The following is a 21,697-nucleotide window of genomic DNA, read 5'->3' as shown; positions in this document are numbered from 1 at the left end:
GGTATTACAGGAAAGCTACTAGCATGGATAGAAGATCGGCTGACTGACAGAAGGCAGAGAGTGGTTGGCTGCTAGTGACTAGTGGTGTATCCCAGGGGTCAGTGTTGGGTCCGCTACTTCTCATGTTATATGTTAATGATCTGGATGACAGAATTATGGTTTTGTGGCCAAATTTGTGGATGATACAAAGGTAGGTGGAGGGGCATGTAGTGTTGAGGAAGCAAGGAGTCTGCAGAAGAACTTGGACAGGTTGGGAGAATGGGCAAAGAAGTGGCAGATGGAATACAGCGTAGGGAAGTGTGCGGTCGTACTTTGGTGGAAGGAATAAAGGTGCAGACTATTTTCTAAAAGGGGAGCGAATTCATAAATCTGAGGTGCAAAGGGACTTGGGATCCTGGTGCAGGATTCCCTGAAGTTTAACTTGCAGGTTGAGTCTGTAGTAAGGAAAGCAAATGCAATGTTAGCATTCATTTCAAGAGGACTAGAATATAACAGAAAGTATGTAATGATGAGGCTTTATAAGGCATTGGTCAGACCACATTTGGAGTGTTGGAAGTAGTTTGGGCCCCATATCCAAGGAAGGATGTCCAGAGGAGGTTTACAAGAATGATCCTGGGAATTAAAGGGTTAATGTATGAGCGCATTTGATGGCTCTGGGCCTGTACTCGCTGGAGTTTAGAAGGATGAGGGGGGATCTCATTGAAACCTACGGAATATTGAAAGGCCTGGATAGAGTGGACGTAGAGAGGATGTTTCCAGTAGTGGGAGAGTCTCAGACCAGAGGGCACAGCCTCAGAATAGAAGGACATTCTTTTAGAACAGGTTACGGGGAGAAGGCAGGAGAATGGGGATGAGAGGGAAAAATAAATCAGCCATGATTGAATGGTGGAGCAGAATTGATGGGTCGAAAGGCCTAATTCTACTCCTATGTCTTATGGTAAAAAAAAAACTTCTGTTTTGTGTTTAACAGCAAGGAAAAAAGTATCAAATGCAAGAAGGTATAGATGGTCTGATTAGCTGGGCAGAAAAATGACAAACTGTATTTAATGCAGAGAAGTGTAAATAATGCATTTGGGGAGATGCAGAAAAAGCTATAAACAAGATATTTGAGTAAAGCAGAGGAAAGGGGACCCTTAAAAAGGTAACAGGACAAGTCATTATGATGGTTAAAAAGGCATACAGAATGCTTTTCCTCATTAGCCACAGTATGGAACATAAGAGCAGAGAGGCTATGTCAGAACCATATACAACAATTCGTGGAGCTGCATTTTCATGCATTTTTAGAAAGACGTGCATTTGGCAAATTTGCCAATTTAAAGCTGTATTTTTTCAATGTAATTAACTGCCTGTAAAACGAAGAGTTATATTCTCAATTTTAAAAGCAAATGCAATTAATCTAGTTAATAAACATTCAAGATTCTTAAATATGAACCATTTTCTGTCTGTAAACTTATTTGAAGCAGAGCCATGCAATAGTAATTAAAAATTTACCTTCAGATCCTTCTGCTGAATTTTACATGAAAGAGAAGAGAGACATTGACTGAGACAAAACAGATCACCATAAATGCAAAGCACTGTATGCAACAGACATGCTAAAGCAATGGGCTTAAAACATACATCATAGCAAAACATGCAATGAAAAAAAAAGCAACGATAGCTCAGGGCAAAATCTTTGTTTACTACCTTTATTCTGATGTTTCCAGATTTCCTTATGACTTAGGAGTCTACTTGGTCCATTGAATCTATGCTAGCTCACAGAACAATCCCATTCCCTCACTAATTTTTCCTCTGACCTGTTCCCATCAACTCCCATTGGATTTTACAACCCACATACAAAAGAGACAATTTACAGTGGCCAATGAACCTACCAACTCCTGTATATTTGGAAAGTGGGAGGAAATCAAAGCACCTGAGGAAATCCACAGTCATGGAGAATGTGCCAACTCCACACAGACAGCACTGGAGGTCACAATTGAACCCGACTTGCTGGAACTGTGAGATGCAGCTTTACCAGCTGTGCCACTATTAAATATGTTTAATTACATGAGCTCAAAACTAGATGGATAATGAGAAGCTCAGTGATCTCTCTCATTACATCTTCATTGATTTTGGACTGCCATTATATGTGATCAAGAATATGTAGAAATATACATTTGCAAGAAGGATTATCAACACAAGCTGAGGAAAGATAGGCTATGATTACCCCTGCTATTTCCAAAGACATCAACTATGCTGGACAACAATGACCATAAAAGACCCAGGCTTTGAGAAACTTTATGGGTCAAGGTTCCAAGTCAACAAACATTTAGGACAAGGTATAGGAATCAGAATTCTAAAGAAAATTATCAAGATAGATAGATTAGATAATTAGCTTAATGAAAAAAATGGAAGGTACTGATAAATGAGATTGCTTAAAGATAGAAAGGGGTCACAAGCCACACGTCCCAAGAAGTTCAGTCTTCAGACATTTGCTTACATCCTGTGATGTTTGGTAACTCATCCTGCTGCCAGAACAGAATCATTTTTAACATAGTCTATATACTAGCAGGCCTACACACTTGCTGATTCCATAATCCCAACTTCCATTTTCACATCATGTTTTTAAGTCAATGTTTATAAATTCCAAGTTTTGAAAGACTTTTAGTTTCCAATCACTTAATTGTCATAAGATTGCAAGAAGCAGAATGAATCCTGCCATGGTAGGTCATACTTAGTGGACGGAAATACAGTTCTGATTTCAAAAGCCTTCAATCAGGAGCTGTTTTATACAAAGTGATTTTGTTTTTATGCTAATCCTGTGCCACTACAGTTGTCACAAAAAAATTTACATTTTTTGTTAAGCATAGAAATTACAGCGCATGAGCAATACTGTTGTGCATCTTTCACATAGTGCACACTCATCCAAATGCCATACATTCTCCAGTACACCCTGACCATGGCCTACATTACATAGCACAGCTTTAACCACTTTTTTCCCCCCTTAGTTACACTCATCAAGTTGTATTGAAAAAGAAAATTACTGGACCAGACATCATCTATGTAAAAATTTGATCTAACAAGGAAAAATAACCTCAGTATTTTGGCTCCCTCTCATCTCCATAACTGAACTAAAGATGATCAAATTTATCAATCTCATTTCATACAGCAGATCTCTCAATCAGAGTGTTCAAAATGGTACATCTTCAATCATGTTTTGGTTGAAACAGCAAAAAGCAAAGCATAAGAAAGCAAAAGCAAAGCACAAGAAAGTTAATTTAAGGCAAACTTCCGTAAGATAAACAATTACACATGGGAATGTTTATCTGAAGAGTTTTTAAGCTTTGAAATATTCCACTGTACCTGGTTCTTCCTCTTCAGCGTCATTAGAGATCAGATTGTAAAGGGTATCCAATGCATAGCCAATTATTTCAGAGTCTGAGCTACAGAGGGAATATAATAAAAAGTTGAAATATACTTTAAAATCTAGATGCAAAATCAAAGTTGTAACATTGCCTTTTTAATTTTGCTCATTAGCCATTATAAAGTTAACAGAAACACATTTATGGACTTGTGTCCATTTATGACACACTTTCTACATTGTAGAAGAATGTCCAACCAGGTCACGAAGACAAAACTAGAAGACATCACTCAGACAATTACTGTCCTACCAGCATCCAACAATCATTACTAAAGTGTGGAAATCATCATATTGCCATTCCTACACATTTAAGTTTCAAGAGTCTGCTCAACAGAAAATCTTGATCATGATCTTGACATGGCCACAAGCTAGATGTTTTGAGGTGAGCCGAGAACAGCAGCTTGTGACATCAGATATAAATGAATCGGTAAGTAGGTGCAAATGATAAAGTAGATATTTATTACGGATAATTGAATACAAAGTTCAGTTTTCTTGGCACTTTCCATCCAAGTCTTTCAGGTGGGATAGTCATGAACAAACACATGCAGCTGAACCAGTCCAAACAACAAATTTCAAACACTTTAATACATTTCCAGCATCTGCATTTTTTTTTTGATTTCCAAAAACTTGTCGTATCCTATGCAATCTTTTCCTGAAGAATCTCTTGCTTTTCCTTTAACTTGTGTCATGGCTACAATTGTTCATTTTTACTTGAGGGGATTCAAAGTCTCTAAAAGATGGTACTTTAGCCCATGTGGCAATCCTACATGTTTCTTGCATCTGGGTGAGATGTGACTGATCTGAAGCAATCAGGGTTATCCATCTATCAGAGAACAAACTTAATTGGATACAAGTCTGATGACTCTTGAAGGAAACTTTCAGAGCAGAAATTTTTACTCCCATTTCTCGACAATTGTTCAAATGAATTAGCATAGCGATTCCCTAGTTCTACTGCAGTTGGTAGAGCTTAGACACTTTCCCGGTTAATGTTCAGATGTGGGCACTTACCGATCCATCTGCAGCACGTTAATGAGGTGTTCCATAGCCTGACTGCCCACTTCAAGACGATATTTCTGAAATGAAAGAAATTTAAAGTGTACATATTTAGGGCTAAAAAAGAACAAAAAAATCATCTTTTAACAATCGAATAAAGATTTGTAATTTCCTCCCCTCCCATGAACAAAAGGAATAGGGAGGCTAAGTCTATGGAAACTCTTAAATTGTTCCAGGTAGCAACATGTTAACAGAACAATAAAAAGGTACAAAGCACCTGGGTTCTTCTGTGGAGAAAGAAGAATTACATTAAACTTATTTACAACCTTGTCTTGGTTACAATGGAGCAATGTATGCATTTCTGGCTTGCATAGTATAAAAATGTTGTAGCACTGTTAGAAGTGCAAAAAGAATTTACAAAGATGACATCAGAACTGAAGGGGTATAATTATGAGGAACACTCAACAGGTGAGGGCTTTCTTCTCAGGAAAAGAGAAAGCAGAAGAAAGTAAAATTTTCTTCTGTACAAGTCTAAAGCCAAGAGTCATAAATACACTAATAAATGCTAGAAGTTCACGAGAAACTTCTTCATGGAGTGACGAAAGCGTGGAATTTGTTACCAAAAGAGTTGGGAAAATAGTAGAGATACATTCAAGAGAAAGTTGGGCGAGCATGCAAGAATGGAGTAGAAGAATTTGCCAATGGTGCGGGGAGGGGGCAGTGAGAGGGGAGCAGAATGAAGAGTGGAAGTGAGTGTCTGGTGCGCTGAATGGCTTTGTAGAGTTTTGCAGAACTCCACTATGATTAATTGACAATTTCTTTCTTCCCTTCACTTCAAATTTTTAAACAAAGTCATACCTTAGACAGTGATTTGAGTGCTCTCACAGCATCTCTGCGGTCTTCTAGCAGCGTAGAAGAAGCTACTCTGTCACATAGCTTCTGCACCTGTTCCAGAAAAGGAAATGGTTAACTACTGAATGCTCACAGTCCAGATAGCTTAACTGTAAAACAGCATTCAAGGATTGAATGCAAATCGCATTTCTACATCTGTTAACCTGAGCAATAAATACAATCCACAAACTGATAAGCCATCATAAATTACTACACTTCATAAAGCTGGGGTTCAAAGTTTGATAATGGCTCAGAGGTCTGATGTGCCATAACTTAGATCCAACTAAAAAAAACGAAACATCTGAAATCAATAGGAAAATGGTGAATTAGTATGAACTGACAATTAAAAGTGGACACAAGCAAAGTACTCAACACAGCTGAGAAGTTCTTTGATTGTGCTTTCACATTGTACAAGTTAGCACACTAATACCAGATTCCACTTTAAATGGAACAGAAAATTGCTTTGGGCAGATGCACAATGTACCTTCAGTCAACTGTACCCAGCTTTTGTCAATTGCTTCAACGTACACAAGCAGATCTGCAAAAGTTTAACTAGATCTGGAAGCTGTACAACTAATTCATATTGACAATGCAATAGAACAAATGTAATCTACAGTATTTTAACAAAGTCTCTAACTTAGAATCATTGAACTATTATCACACAAAAGTGCCCATCAAGTCTATGCTCCTATTAATTATTCTCTCTCAGACTTTGGAAATCCCCAGTTTGCCACAGCAATTGTAAACCAGTTGTTGACCTTTATTGGAAACAACAATGACAACAGACACAATGCAAAATGCAATTAACCACATCTGGATTTTCAAGTGGCCAAATGCAGAAAGTGGGTGATGTATTGCACATTCTAATCCAACTAAAGCACTTCAAAAGAAGCACCCTGAACATGGGGTAATTTAGTGATTTGGTATTGGTTTATTATATCACTTGTACCAAGGTACAGTGAAAAATTTGTCTTGCATACCCTTCGTACAGATCAATTCATTACACAGTGCATTGAGGTAGTACAGGGTAAGAACAATAACAGAATAACGTGTCACAGCTACAGGGAAGTGCAGTGCAGGTAGACAATAAGGTGCAAGGTTATAACAAGGTAGATTGTGAGGTCGAGAGTCCATCTCATCGTACAAGGGAACCGTTCAATAGTCTTATCACAGTGGGATAGAAGCTGTCCTTGAGCCTGGTGGTACATGCTTTCAGGCTCCCATATCTTCTGCCTGATGGGAAAGGGGAGAAGAGAGAATGACGCGGGTGGGTGGAGTCTTTGATCATGCTGGCTGCTTCGCCAAGGCAGCAAGAGGTATAGACAAGAATCCATCGAGAGGAGGCTGGTTTCTGCGATGTGCTGAGCTGTGTCCACAACTCTCTTCCAGTTTCTTGTGGTCCCGGGCAGAGCAGTGATGCATCCAGATAGGATGCTTTCTGGTGAGTGTCGAAAGGGACATGTCAAATTTCTTTCACCTCCTGAAGAAGCAGAGGCGCTGGTGAGCTTTCTTGGCCATGGTCATTGGAATGCATGGTCCAGAGTGAAGGTTTTGGGGAATAGGGAGACTTCAGTGAGATACAGCACCAGTGTGCCAGGTCAGCAGAAGTAACTCAGTACTGGCAAAGGTTTTGATGTCAGAAGTCAAAACATTAAATTAACAAAGGAGAGGAAGCTAATTGGTGAAGTGTTTATACTTGGCTTTCTTAGAGTTTTAACTGTATTCCAGATGGACTAGTAAAGGGTGTTAGCAGAAGTATGGCAGGGTCGCTCACACCCATGGATTCCACATACTGTGCCATTGTGGAAAACCCTGGATCCCTTCTGTGGCCTGGACAACCAGGTATGGGAAGTGTCACCAGCGACAGCAACTCATCTGGAGTTAAATGACAGCTGCAGTTATTGCTGTTCGTGTGAGGCCGAGAGCTATGTGGATGATACATTTTGGGATGTGGCCAAGTTGCAGTTCAAGATTGTGCAGGAAGAAGTGAATGACTACCAAAATGGACCACTAGGCAAAAGCTAGGAGCTACAAGCCCAAAGATCTTACCAATCAGTATTTAGTGCTTAACATGATGAAGGTGATGCTTTCTCTGGGGACCACAGCCAAAGCCAAGTCCACAGCACCAAGGGAGTGATTCAATAATTATGGGAGCAGCCGTAGACATCACCAAGGATGGTATGTTGCCTTGTTGGTTCCAGGGTCAAGGAAATCACCAAATGGATACAGGCCATTTTCAAGGGGAAGGATGAACAAGAAGTTGAAGTCATAATGGTATCAACAGCACAAGCAGCAAGAGGAATGAGGTTCTGCAGACAGATTTTATGGAAATTGAAGGTGGTAATCTCTTAATTGCTACCAGTGCCATGTGGTGGTGAGTACAGAAATAGGAAGATGGAGTGGAGCTGGAGGACATGGCAAGAAGAATAGCTTAAGATTTGTGAGGAACTGGGACAACTTCCAGAGGAGGTGTGACCTCCACAAACCAGACAGATACACCTCAACTGGAATGGTCCAATACCCTTGTGGTAAGCTTGCCAGGGCTGTTGGGAGAGTTTAAACAGTCTTGGCAGGAATAACATAAACCAAGGTAGAATCAGAAGGGAGAAAAGCCAAGCTGAAAGTACAAATTAGGCTTTCAAATAAAGGGGCTCATAGGATGGCCAAAAAAGGGTAATAGTAACCAAAGTGCATCAGGAAAGGGCAGGCATGCATGCACGAGCAGAGTCAGTAAGTAAAATTGGTAAAATTAAAAACTCTCATCTGAATAAACGCAGCATTCATAACAAAATAGATTGATGGCATGAATAGAAATAGGTATAATCTGGTAGCCAATGCAGTGAAGTGGCTACAAGATGTTCAAGGCTGGTAACTGAATATCCAGGGATATTTTTACATTTCAAAAAGGTGAGGAAACAGGAAAAGGAGACAGCGTAGCTCTGTTAATAAAGGATGAGATCACTGTAATGGTGCAGAATGATATTGCCTCAGAAATTCAATATGTAGAAAGAGGTTGGGTTGCCCCAGCACATTCTCAGTGACGCAAAAACACACATTTCACTGTGTGTTTCGATGTACGTGTGACTAATAAATAAATATCTTATTTTATATAGAGGAAGAGAGCAACTCAAGTAAATGTTGGGTCCCCATAAGACGAGACCGGGGAATTAATAATGGGAAATAGAAGTGGCAGAGATTCAAAATCATTGTTTTGACTGGTCTTCATGAGAGAAGACACTAAAATCATCCCAATAATAAAAGATAATCAATGGGCTACAGGAAGCGAGGAAGTTAAAACCTCTCTACCAGTTGAGAAAAAGTACTAGGCCAACTAATGGCACTTAATGTCGACCATCCATTATAAATTAGATAATGGCAGGACATTTAGAGATTCATAAGACAATCAGGCAGCGTCAACACGGTTTTATGAGAAGGAAATGGTGTTGACAAATTTGCTGGAGTTAGAATCATACAGCACAGAAATGGACGTTTTCAGCACATCTTGTCCATGCCAACCATGATGTCCATCTACCCTAATCCCATTTGCCCACATTGTACATCTCTAGGCCTTTCTTAAACAGGTATTGTCCAGATGCCTTTTAACCATTGTAACTGTATCTGCTTCTATCACCTCTCTGGTAGCTCATTCCAGATATTCACCATCCTGCGTGTGAAAAACTTACCCCTCAGATCTCCTTTAAATTTCTGTCCTCTCACCTTAAACCTGTGTCCTCTAGTTCTAGACTCCCCTACCTGGGAAGAAGATTCTGACTAAATATCCTATACAGACCTATATCTACATCAATGGTGCTGAGGTCGAGAGGGTTGACAGCTTCAAGTTCCTGGGAATGAACATCACCAACAACCTGTCCTGGACAAACCACGTGGATGCCATGGCCAAGAAAGCTCACCAGCGCCTCTACTTCCTCAGGAGGCTAAAGAAATTTGGTTTGTCCCCTTTGACTGTCACCAACTTTTACCGATGCACCATAGAAAGCATCCTATCAGGATGTATCACGGCTTGGTATGGCAACTGCTCTGCCCAAGACCACAAGAAGCTGCAGAGAGTTGTGGACACAGCCCAGCGCATCATGGACACCAGCCTCCCCTCCTTGGACTCTTGTCTTTACCTCTCGTTGTCTTGGTGAAGCAGCCAGCATAATCAAAGACCCCACCCACCCGGGACATTCTCTCTTCTCTCCCCTTCCATCGGGTAGAAGATACAGGAGCCTGAGGGAACATACCACCAGACTTAAGGACAGCTTCTACCCCACTGTGATAAGACTATTGAACAGTTCCCTTATACAATGAGATGGACTATGACCTATGACCTACCTTGCACCTTATTGCACTGCACCCTCTCTGTAGCTGTGACACTTTACTCTGTACTGTTATTGTTTTTACCTGTACTACATCAATGCACTCAGTACTAACCCAATGTAACTGCACTGTGTAATGAATTGACCTGTACAATCAGTTTGCAAGACAAGTTTTTCACTGTACCTCAGTACAAGTGACAATAATAAACCAATACCATACTGTACCCTTCATAATTTTATAAAGCTCCATGAGGTCACCCCTCAGTCTCCTATGTTCCGGTGGGAGTAAACCCAGCCTGTCCAATCTCTCTTCATAATTACGGCCCTCTAATCCTGGTGAACCTTCTCTGCATTCTCTTCATTGCTATCATATCCTTCTGAAGTGAAACAACCAGAACTGTACAAAATATTCCAAATATGGTCTGACCAATGCTTTGTACAGCTGCAACATGACCTCCTAACTCTTAAATTCAATGCCTTGGCTATGAAGCCAAATGCCTTTTTCACTACCCTATCTCCCTGCGTTGCTGCTTTCAGGGAGCTATGGGCTTGCACCCCAAGATCTCTGTACATTAATACTCCTAATTCTATACATCTTACCTGAATTTGACTTACCAAGGTACGTACATTACCTCATACTTCTCTGGATTAAATTCTGCCTGCCATCACACTGCTCAACTTTCCAGCTGATCTATGTCCCGCTATATTTTGAAATTAGACAACCTTCACTATCTACAATTCCATCAACTTTCATGTCATCTGCAAACTTACTAAACAGACCACCTACATTCTCATCCATTTATATAACTAACAAATGTCCCAGCACCAATTCCTTTCCAGTCAGAAAAACACCCACCACTACCCGCTGCCTCTTATCACCAAAACAATTTTGGATCCAGTTTGCCAAGACTCCTGGGATCCTGTAACAAACAGGATGGATAACAGGAAACCAGTAATGTACAGGAGGTAGATGTGGTATATTTGAATTTCCAGGAACTATTTAATAAAGGTGCCACATAAAAGATTATTGTATCAAATTGCATGTGGTTGGGGTGATACACTGGCATGGATGGAAAATTGGATAGCTAACAGAAAACAAAGCCAGAATAAATGGGTCAATTTCAGATTGACGATCAGTAACTAGTGGGATGCCAGAGGGATCTGTACTGGAGCCTGAACTATTCACAATTTATATTAATGACTTGAATGAAGGGACCTAGTGTACTGTAGCTACATTTGCTGATGATACAAAGAGAGGTAGGTTAGGTAGTTTAGAGGACACAGAGAGCTTGAAAAGGGATACAAATAGGTTAAGGGAATAGGGAAAAGTTGACCAATACAGCATGTGGGAAAACGTAAAGTTATCCATTTTGGAAGGGTGAAAAAAGAAATTGTATAAATGGAGCAAGAGACTACAAACACATTGTGGTACAAAAGGTGTCTGGGGGTCCTAGTGCATAAAATACAAAAGATTATCGTCAGGCAGGTACAACAAATAAAAAGGAAGTTTGTCCTTTATTACAAGAGGTATGGAGAATGAAAGTAGGAATGTTTTAATGCAAATTTACAGTACACTGGTGAGGCCTTTCCTTGTATACTCCAAAGAAGTTTGCTCTGCATATTTTAGGATGTATATGGTTTCATTGGAGGAAGTGCAAAGGCAGCTCACTGTCACAGAGTTGGAGAATCATTCAGTGTGTAAACAGGCTGTTCAACCCAACCCACCCATGCCAACCAGTGGGCACCTCCTGTATTAATCTCGAGCATCTGGTCCCTAGCCTTCTATGCCCAAGCAATTTAAGTGCTTGTCCAGACACTTAAATGCTGTCAGCGACCCATCTTCAACCATTCCCTCAAGCAGTGCATTCAGGTGCTTACCACCTTTTGGGTGAAAGAGCTTCCCTTCTAAATCTTTTCTCCCTTATCCTAAATCTATGTCCTCTAGTTTTATTCATCTCTAATACCCCATATTGAAATGACTTGGTCCATGTCTCCCCTTTTAGTACCATAATTCATGTATCATATAGCTATCATTCTTTGCTTCCACATGAGTAAATCACCAAGAGCTGAGCAAAACTTATACAGGAAAGTACCTCAGAGCAGTGGACCTATGCTGAGGATTATACAGTCATGGAATTTTATAGAAAGCTCAAGCAGTCATCCCAGTTATTGAAGTGCTCTTTAACTCTCCCAATTTCCAACTCAGTCTGCAGCCTTGTAAGCTACATTGACTCAAATATTTCTCAAATGCAAAAGGGGTTTCTGCCCTCCATCTGGATAAACAACTTTTTCCTGAACTCTCTATTAATCCTTCTACCTTTTCTATGCTCCCCTCCCCCTTGTCAAGCTAATCACTGAATTATCTGTTATCACTTGATTTGCCTCAAAACCATTAATGAAATCAGATAGATTAAATGAGTTGGATTGAATCCCTGAAAATCTAAGGAGGCTGCAAAGTACTTCTAGATTGGTATAAAAGTAATAGCTGTTAAATAAATTGAATTAGTCTCAAAATTTAACTGTTGACAAATGAATAGACCCTGGTCGAATATAACTCAGGAAATGTGTGTGTTAATTGCAATAACACTGGAGTCTACATTAGAACTAATATACCAAACAAATAAAGGTTTAAAACCCATCTCTAGGCAAATATTGAGCAATTGCCCAAAGTAGCCCCACGATTTGGCAATTCCATCTCCTAATGATCTGTTATCTTATTCAAACTTTATTCATTTTAAGTTTATTTAAACCACCCAAGCAGTCATTATCAGCTTTGAGGACAGAAAATGCTCTTATGTATTCTGTAAAATGAAACCACACAAAAAAAATGTTTATCAACTCAGATTCAAGTGAAACACCATCCATGATTATCTTATCAACAAAGCTGGAAGAACACTAACTTATCCAAACTTTAACCTCACATGGATTTTCAGCTTTATCAACCCAAAATTCACATGATCAGCTGGGATTGATTACTAATAGCTGTTCCCTGTAGAAAACGAATTGACCTATCTGCTACCTTTCAGCTAACCCAAGAACAGGATAACAAGATATGGCTCAGTAATAACAGATGTTGAATAGTGAATTGGATGCCAAGTATTTATTTGGTGCAATGAAGAATATAACATCCTCACCCACTTAGAATGCCTGTAATATAGACCTCGTATTTGATTTATAGCATTGAGATAGTATTTCTCGGCTCAGACTTTGCAAAACATGCATGATTACATGACATGTGACTTTGTCTGTTAAATGCCTCGTTTACCTCAACATCCAACAGTTTTTAAAGCTCCAGAGAAGCATTGAGATGCAGTCAAAGATATTCAAAACTGCTGGTAAGTTGAAACAAGGAAGTTTTCCAGGCTTTGGCATTTGTGAGTGCTCCAGGCTTGAATCATGCCAAAGAAAAAGTGTTTAAAATACAGAGGGAAACAGGTAATGTTTCAGGTCAATAAGCATTCAATGTTAACTGTTTCTCTCTCCACATATGCCGCTGAGCTTTGCCAACACTGTTTTATTTTAGATTTCCAACATCTGCAGTTCCTTTTTTGCTCCAATACGACACCAAGTCTGGTAGAAATGGAATGAAAAAGTCTGCCAGCAGTAAAGTGAAGGTATTAAGACTAAAAGGAGGCTAGGAAACAGTCCATACTCTTCAGGGATACAAGTAGTGATTTCATGAAGTTTGAAATTTATTCAGGAAGGATCCAGGTGTCTAAGCAATTTGAAATGATAACTACATTACAAAGAATCACAATCCCACTTTATTTTGTATCATCAGCAATCTTGGAAATATGACATTTGGTCCCCTCAGCCAAATGGTTAATATAGATTGAGAACAGATGTGGAGCAAACCCTGATCTCTTTTTGTACCCAACTAATCACAGCCTACAAATGTAAGAAAGATTTGTTTATTCTCACTCTTTGCTTTCTTTCTGTTAATCAATGTCAGTAAATTATCCCCAATTTCTTGTACTCTAGCCTTGTTGAGAGCTGATTGGGACCCTTCTAAAAATCCAAGTACACCACATCCACTGGTTCCACGTTTTCTATTGTACTGGAAACATTCTCAAAGAATTTCAATGGTTTAGTCGGACTTGATTCCCTTTCATCAATCCATTCCCACCCTGCTCAAAAGTTAGGAACACTTAATTCAGGCAGTATGTGTGGAAAATGAAACAGAGTTAATGTTTCTGATAGACTGGCTTCAGCCCAAAACACTAACTCTGTTCTCTTTCCACAGATGCTGTCTGACAAGTGTTTCCCACATCTGCATTTATTGTTATCAATGTTCACTAACACTGCTCAATGCAATTATTCTTTTATAGGTGTTTGTTATTACATGCTTTAATAAAGATTCCAACACTTCTCCTATGACTGATGTTAAGCCAGTGGGTCCATAGTTCCTCATTCACTCTTTCCCACTTCTCTTAACTAGATGGATCACATTTGCTACCAATGTAAGAAAACCTGCCCCTCCATTCAATAGCATAACATCTTCCCCATGCCTCCACACCTGTTTGTTCCCAATAGACCTTAATTCCTTTGCAGGCTGCCCCCCCAGCACGTTCTTAGTAATACAAAAAGATGCATTTCACTGTGTTTCGATGTACATGTGACTAATAAATAAATATATCTTATCTTCCAAAAACTTATCTACTTTAAACACCTCCAGTGATCTAGCCTCCACAACTCTCTGGGGGGGGGGGGGGGGGGGGTGGTGGTGGGAGTTCCAGAGATTCACCACCCTGTCAGAAGTTCCTAAAAAAAACTTTTTAAATGACTCCCTCCTGTTCTTGTCGTTATACCCCATCGTTTGAGATTTTCCCACAAGTGAAAACATCTCTACTTCTATCCTGCTATGCCATCTAAGGATCTTATATATTTCAATACAGTTTGGACTTCAACAATTCACTTTTATAAGGAGAGGCTGGGACTTTTTTCCCTGAAGCGCAGAAGGCTGAGGGCAACCTTATAGAAGTTTATAAAGTCATGAGGGGCATAGATAAGGTGGATAGCCACAGTCTTATTCCCAGGGAAAGGGAGTCTAGAACTAGAGGGTGCAGATTTAAATTGATAGGGGAAAGATTTAAAAGGGCCCAAGGGGTAAGGTTTTCCACACAGAGGGTGGTGGATATATGGAACAAGATGCCAGAGGAAGCTATATAAGGACGGGTATATATTTAAAAGATTTTTAGGCAGGTACATGGACAGAAAGGGTTTAGAAGGATATGGGCCAAACACAGGCAAATGGGAGTAGCTTGGATAGACATCTTAGTTGGTATAGAAGAGTTGGGCCAAAAGGCCTTTTCCATGCTGTATGACTCCATATAAAATTGACTTGAAGGAACCAAATGTAAAATTTCTAGGTTGATGACACAAATCAAAGGTGGCACAGTGGCTCACTTAGTAGAGCCACTGCTTCACAGGTCAGCGACCCAGGCTCAATACTGACTTCTGTGCTGTGTGGAGTTTGCACATTCTTCCTGTGACCATGTGGATTTCACCCAGGTACTCTGGTTTCCTTCTGCATCCCAAAGATGTGGTTTGTAAGTTAATTGGCCACTGTATATTGCCCCTTGTGTGTAGGTGAGTGGTAGACTCTGGGGGCAGTTGATGGGAATGTAGGGAGAATAAAAGGTTGGACTGGTGCAAATAGAATGGCATAGACTCGGTGGGCCGAAGGGCCTGTTTTACTGTTGTATCTCTGTGACACTACTGATGAGGATACAAAGAGGCTTTAAGTGGAGTATTTGAGTACAGGAATAAGGATGGCTTAGTACAATTACATAGGGCCTTAGTGAGACATCTGGAGTACTGTGTAGAGTTTTGTGCCCTACCTAAATGAAAGATACACGCTATAGCCATAGAGAGAATGCAGCAGGGATTCGTAGTCATAGAGATACAGGACGGAATCAGGCCCTCTGGGTCCACATCTACCAACCACCACCCATTAACACCAATCCTATAATAAACCTATTTTAAAAAATATTTTCCCTACGTTCTCATCAACTCAGCCCAGATTCTACCACACACGGATCAGTATACAACACACGTCTTTGGGACATGGTTGGAAACTGGAACACCTGGGGGTGATGGATGCTGTTGCAGGGAGAATGTGCAAACTCCATACAGACAGCACCCAAGTCAGGATCGAATATGGGTCTCTGGTGATCTGAGGTCTGTCACGCAAGGAAAGGTAGAGCTGACTAGGCTTCCGTTTTAACATCCATCTGCAGTCTCATCTCTCTAGTCTGGGGAATCTCTGCACTAATTCTGCCCCTCGCACATTCCCAATCAATAGACAGTCAATAGTTTGGGTCAAGATCCCTCCAGTCCAGATGAAGGGTCTTGACCCGAAATGTCAACTGTCCATTTCCCTCCACAGATGCTGCCTGACCCGCTGAGTTCCACCAGCAGACTGTTTGTTGCTTCAGATTCCAGCATCTCAGACTTTTTTAAAAAAATTTTATTTACAGCGTGGTAACAGGCCCTTCCGGCCCAACGAGTCCACGCCGCCCATTTTTTTTAACCCCCCCCCCCCCCCACATTAACCTACCCGTATGTCTTGTATCCCTCATGTTAATTGTCCTCACAAGACAAAGGAGCAGCAGGCCATTCAGCCCATCGAGTCTACTCCATGAGCTAAACTAAAACTATTGCTATCTAGCCCCAATTTCCCACCTTATCCCCATATCCCTTGATACCTTCACTAATTAGATACCTATCAATCTCCTCCTCAAACGCCCCCAATGATTGGGCCTCCGCAGCTGTACATGGCAAAGAATTCCATAATTGCGCTACCTGGCTAAAGAAATTTCTCCTCATTTCTGTTCTAAATAGGTACCCTCTAATTCTAAGACTGTGCCCTCTAGTCCTGGACTCACCCACCAAGGGAGACAGCTGAGCCACATCTACTCTGTCCAGTCCTTTCAACATTCTAAATGTTTGAGGTCCCCTCTCATTCTTCTGTACTCCAGTGAGTACAGTCCAAGAGCTGGCAATCGCTCCTCATATGAAAGCCCTTTCGTTCCGGGAGTCGTCCTCGTAAATCTCTGAATCCTCTCCAACGTCAGCACATCCTTCCTAAGATAAGGGGCCCAGAACTGTTCTCCACTGTGCTTAAACTCCGCAATTACCTCAACAAACTCTCTCTAAACTTCAACCCGAGTTGCGTCCTATGCTGACCTCCCCTTGCGTACCCCCACCACCGCCTGTAGAGCCTCCCTGCCCGACCGAGCGTTGCTTTACTGTCCCTCAGACGCAGGGCTCGGCTCCGGCCTGTTCACGCCGCTTCTCTCCCCGCAGACGCCGCCCGACCCGCTGCTCCCGGCGCCTTCGGTTCTCCCTCGGGCCCCACACCTCGGACGGCGGCTCAGCATCTACCTCCGTCAGCACACGCCGCAGTGAGCCGGCGGCGGCGGCGGCGGCGGCGGCACCGTGTGGGTGGTGGCGGCGGCCCCGGGCCACCCACAACCACCCCCCCCGCCCTCCTCACAAATCCAGGCCCAGGCTCCGCCAGGCCCGGCGGCTCCCCGGGCCCGCCGAGGGGCGGGTGAAGGGCCCGGAGGCCCCGGACGGCCCCGGGAGCAGGTACTCACGGTGTCGGCGCCGCTGGGCTGCGGGCCGGCGCTCTGGCCGCCCATTACCCCTCGGAGGAAGTTCATGGCCGCCAACTGTCACACGCCGCCCGCGCTCCCGCGCATGCGCAGCGGGAGGGAGGGAGGCGGGGCTGTCGGCGGCCCGGCTGCGGCTGCGCCTGCGCGGCGACGTGGCAACCCCCGCGGCCGATCAGCGAGTTAAAGGTCCGCGGTTTTGCCTCACTGGAGGCTGGACTGCGGCCGTTAAAGGGGAGGTGCGCTGGCTCCCTGCGAGGCGGTGGTTGGTGCTGCGACATTCCCAGGGGAGGGTCAGCGGGCACTGTCGGTGCATCAGAACCGTCCCACGTTCTGTCATTTGCAATGTGGAATGAAATGCAAAGCAACCTTTTTCACTGTCCTTTGGTACCTGTGACAATAATAAAGATAAGATTTCTTTATTAGTCACATGTACATCAAAACACACAGCGAGAAGCACCTTTTGCGTAGTGTTCTGGGGGCAGCAAGTGCCGGCGCCGACAATAGCACGCTCACCACCTCCTAACCCGTACGTCTTCGGAATGTGGGAGGAAACCAGAGCACCCGGAGGAAACCCATGCAGACACTGGGAGGACGTACAAACTCCTCAGAGACAGCAGCCGGAATTGAACCCGGGTCGCTGGCACCGTAATAACGTTACGCTAACTGCTACGCTACGGTGCCTGCCCCTACATTACAGTGCCTGCCCTAATTTACTGTACCTAATTTACTGTGATGAAAATCCACTGACCTGTAATGTTAAATCGAGTTTATTTTCATGTGCACAAGTACGGTGAGGTGCAGGTACAATGAAAAACTTGCTCACAGCAGCATAACTGGTGTGTAGTAGAAACAGAATAAGGTTTATTATCACTGACTTACATGATGTGAAATGTGTTGTTTTGCAGCAGCAGTACAGTGCAAAGACATAAAATTACTATAAATTACAAAAATAAAGAAAAAGTGTAAAAGAAAGGGAATAACAAGGTAGTGTTCATAGGTTCATGGACCATTCATAAATCTCATTATGGAGAGGAAAAAGCTGTTCCTGATTCAGTGAGTGTGCGTCTTCAGGCTCCTGTACCTCCTCCCTGATGGTAGTAATGAGAAGAGGGCACGTCCCGGATGATGAGGGTCAAAAACATGCAAACTAGGAGCAGGAGTCATCACTCAGTCTCTCAACCTGCTGTGCCATTTAATAAGATCACAGCTGATCTGATTGTAACCAAAATCCTGTTCACCCAGGGTAGGAGAACATAGAACAATACAGCGCAGGACCAGGCCCACAATGATGCCAATTTATACTGCACATCTGGAGACATAAAACACTGCAGATGCTGGAATCGAGAGTAAAAAAAACAAGCTGCTGGAGGGACTCAGTGGGTTGGACAGCATCAGCAGCTTGTTTTAAACTGCACATCTGCCTGCACATGGTCTGTGTCCCCCCATTCCCTGCCTGTTCATGTGCTTGTCTAGATAACAAAACAACTGGATGCTGGAGGAACTCAGCAAACCAGGCAGCATCCGTGGGGAAAAATGGATGGTCAGGACCCTTCTTCAGGACTGAAGATAGGAAAAGGGGAAGCCCAATATGTAGGAGGGAAAAGCAGAGCAGTGATAGGTGGACAAAAGAGGGGAGGTGGGGTGGGCCCAGGGTGGTGATAGGTAGATGCAGGTGAGAGATAGTGATGGGCAGGTGTGGGGGAGGAGGGGAGAGCAGATCCCCCGGGGGGTGGGTCACAGGTAAGGAGGCAGGTGCCCCATGGGGGGAGGGGAGGAGAAAAAAAAAGAAATAGGTGAGGAGAAAAAGAGAGAAAGGCTGTGAAGGGGAAGGAAAGAAGAGGCATGGCGGGGGGGAGGGGGGTGGTGGGGGGGGGGCGGTTTACCTAAAGTGCGAGAATCCTATGTTCATGCCGTTAGGCTGTAAAATGACGGAAAATGAGGTGCCGTTCCTCCAGTTTGCGCTTGGAATTCTCCTGGCAGTGGAGGAGGCCGAGGACTGACAGATCAGTGATGGGGTGGGAGGGGGAGTTGGACAAAAGAGGGGAGGCGAGGTGGGCACGGGGTGGTGATGGGTAGATGCAGGTAAGAGATAGTGATAGGTAAGTGCGGGGGAGGAGGGGAGAGCAGATCCACCGGGGGTGGGTCAAAGGTAAAGAGGCAGGCACCCCATTGGGGGGAGCACCTATCACTGTATTTCCCCCCTATATATTGGGCTTCCCCTTTTCCTATTTTCAGTCCTGAAGAAGGGTCCTGACCCAAAACATTGACTGTCTGTTTTTTCCCCACGGATGCTGCCTGGCCTGCTGAGTTCCTCCAGCATCTTGTTGTTTCTTTATCTGGATTCCAGCATCTGCGGTCCTTTGTTTCTCATGTGCTTGTCTAAATGCCTTTTAAATGTTACGATCATATCTGCTTCCACCATCTCCTGTGGCAGCGTGCTGCAGGTACCCACTGCTCTCTGTGTACAAAAGCTTGCCTCATAAATCTCCTTTAAACTTTCCCCCTCTCACCTTAAACCCATGCCCTCTAGTATTTGACATTTTCACCTTGGGCAAGACCCTGACTATCCACTATCTGTGCCTCTCATCATTTCATAAACTTCGATCAGGTCTCCCCTCAGTCTCCAACGCTCCAGAGGAAACAACCCAAGTTTGTCTAACCTGTCATACCTAATAATGTCTAATCTAGGCAACATGCTGGGGAACCTCTTCTGGACCTTCTCTAAAGTCTCCACATCCTCCCTGTAATGATTTATTAGTCACATGTACATCAAAACACACAGTGAAATGCACCTTTTGCATAGAGTGTGCTGGGGGCAGCCCGCGAGTGTCGCCACGCTTCCGGCGCCAACATAGCATGCCCACAACTTCCTAACCTGCATGTCTTTGGAATGTGGGAGGAAACTAGAACACCCGGAGGAAACCCACGCAGACACGGGGAGAACGTACAAACTCCTTACAGACAGCAGCCGGAATTGAACCCGGGTTGCTGGCGCTGTAATAGCGTCACGCTAACTGTGCACTACTGTGCCTGCCTCTGAGAGAAAAAAAACAGCTTATCTCTGTCTTAAATGATCACTGTTTTTAAACAGTGACACCTCCTTCTAGAGTCTCCCACTCTCACGGGCCCTGCCATTCACTATGAAAGTCCTATCCCTCTTATACGTATATTTTAATAACAAAGGAACAACGTTTGAACCTCAACAATTCACAATGTTATAAGGAGAGGCTGGATAGGCTGGTACTTTTTTCCTTGGAGCACAGAAGGCTGAGGGGTAACCTTATAGAGGTTTATAAAATCATGAGGGGCAGAGATAAGGTGATGAACCACAGTCTTATTCTCAGGGTAAGGGAGGGCATAGATTCAAGTTGAGTGGGGAAAGATTTAAAAGGAACCTGAGGGGAAAGTTTTTCACCATTTTCAGGGAACCTTCTACCTGAACTCCAAGGTCCCTCCGTTCTACAACACTCCCCAGGGTCCTACCGTTCACTGTGAAAGTCCTACCTTGATTTGACTTTCCAAAATGCAACACCTTGCATGTATCTGAATTAAACTCCATTTGCCATTCCTTGGCCCACTGACCCAGCCGATCAGGATCCCCATGGATATTTGATCACCTTCTTCACTGTCAACAACACCGACTATTTTAGAGTCATCTGCAAACTTACTAACCAGGCCTTGTACATTCTCATCCAAATCGTTGATATGGATGACAAACAACAATGGGCCCAGCAATGACCCCTGAGGCACACCACTGGTCATGGGCCTCCAGTCCAAAAAGAACCTTCCACCCTCAGCCTCTGCTTCCCACCATCAAGCCAATTGTGTATCCAGTTAGCCAGCTCTCCCCGGATCCCATGTGATCTAACCTTCCAGAGCAGCCTACCATGTGGAACCCTATCAAAAGCCTTAAGTCCATACAGAGTACATCTACCACCCTGCCCTTGATGACCTTCCTGGTCTCTTCATCAAAACTCAATCAAGTTCATAAGACATGATCTCCCATGCACAAAGCCACGCTGACTATCGCCAATCATCCCTTGTCTTTCCAGATGTACATATACCTTATCCGTCAGAATCCCCTCCAGTAACTTACCTACCACAGATGTTATACTTACTGGCCTATAGTTCCCAGGTTTTTCTTTGCAGCCCTTCTGAAACAGAGGCACAACATTCATTACCCTCCAGCATACTGGCACTTCACCTGTGGGTAACAATGATGCAAGTATCTCAGCCAAGGCTCCCACAGTTTTTTCTCTAGCCTCCCATTAGTGTTCTTGGAAATTCCTGGTCAGGTCCCAGAGATTGTCTACTTTTGTATATTTTCAGATGGCCAGTACCTCCTCCACTGTAATGTGGATTATCCCCAAGACATTCCCATTAACGTTCCTGAGTTCTGAAGTCTTCATGTCTTTCTCCATGCTCAAAGCAAAGGAGAAATATTCATTAAGGACCTTGTCTATCTCCTGCTGCTCCAC

The 21,697-nt window shown here is 43.1% G+C and overlaps 1 protein-coding gene across 4 annotated transcripts in view; it reads right to left on the bottom strand.

The window, feature by feature from the left end:
* The window catches only part of uso1 (USO1 vesicle transport factor), a 76,506-nt gene extending 59,168 nt beyond the window's left edge, over window positions 1-17,338 (bottom strand). For 2 of the 4 annotated variants that reach the window (XM_052010192.1, XM_052010194.1), the window contains exons 1-5: window positions 17,202-17,338; window positions 5,249-5,335; window positions 4,406-4,470; window positions 3,340-3,419; window positions 1,492-1,506 (exon numbers count right to left, since the gene is read on the bottom strand). In XM_052010192.1, the coding sequence (XP_051866152.1) occupies window positions 1,492-1,506; window positions 3,340-3,419; window positions 4,406-4,470; window positions 5,249-5,335; window positions 17,202-17,267 (313 nt within the window). In that variant the 5' untranslated portion in view covers window positions 17,268-17,338. The remainder of the gene's footprint in view (window positions 1-1,491; window positions 1,507-3,339; window positions 3,420-4,405; window positions 4,471-5,248; window positions 5,336-17,201) is intronic. The other 2 variants (XM_052010193.1, XM_052010195.1) reach the window with 1 other exon arrangement.
* Between the last annotated feature and the right edge of the window lie 4,359 nt (window positions 17,339-21,697).

This window comes from Pristis pectinata, chromosome 2 (genome assembly GCF_009764475.1).
Source record: "Pristis pectinata isolate sPriPec2 chromosome 2, sPriPec2.1.pri, whole genome shotgun sequence".
NCBI lineage: Eukaryota > Metazoa > Chordata > Chondrichthyes > Rhinopristiformes > Pristidae > Pristis > Pristis pectinata.
The sequence above is the reverse complement of the archived record's forward strand: the minus strand, read 5'-3'. Positions and strand labels throughout refer to the sequence as shown.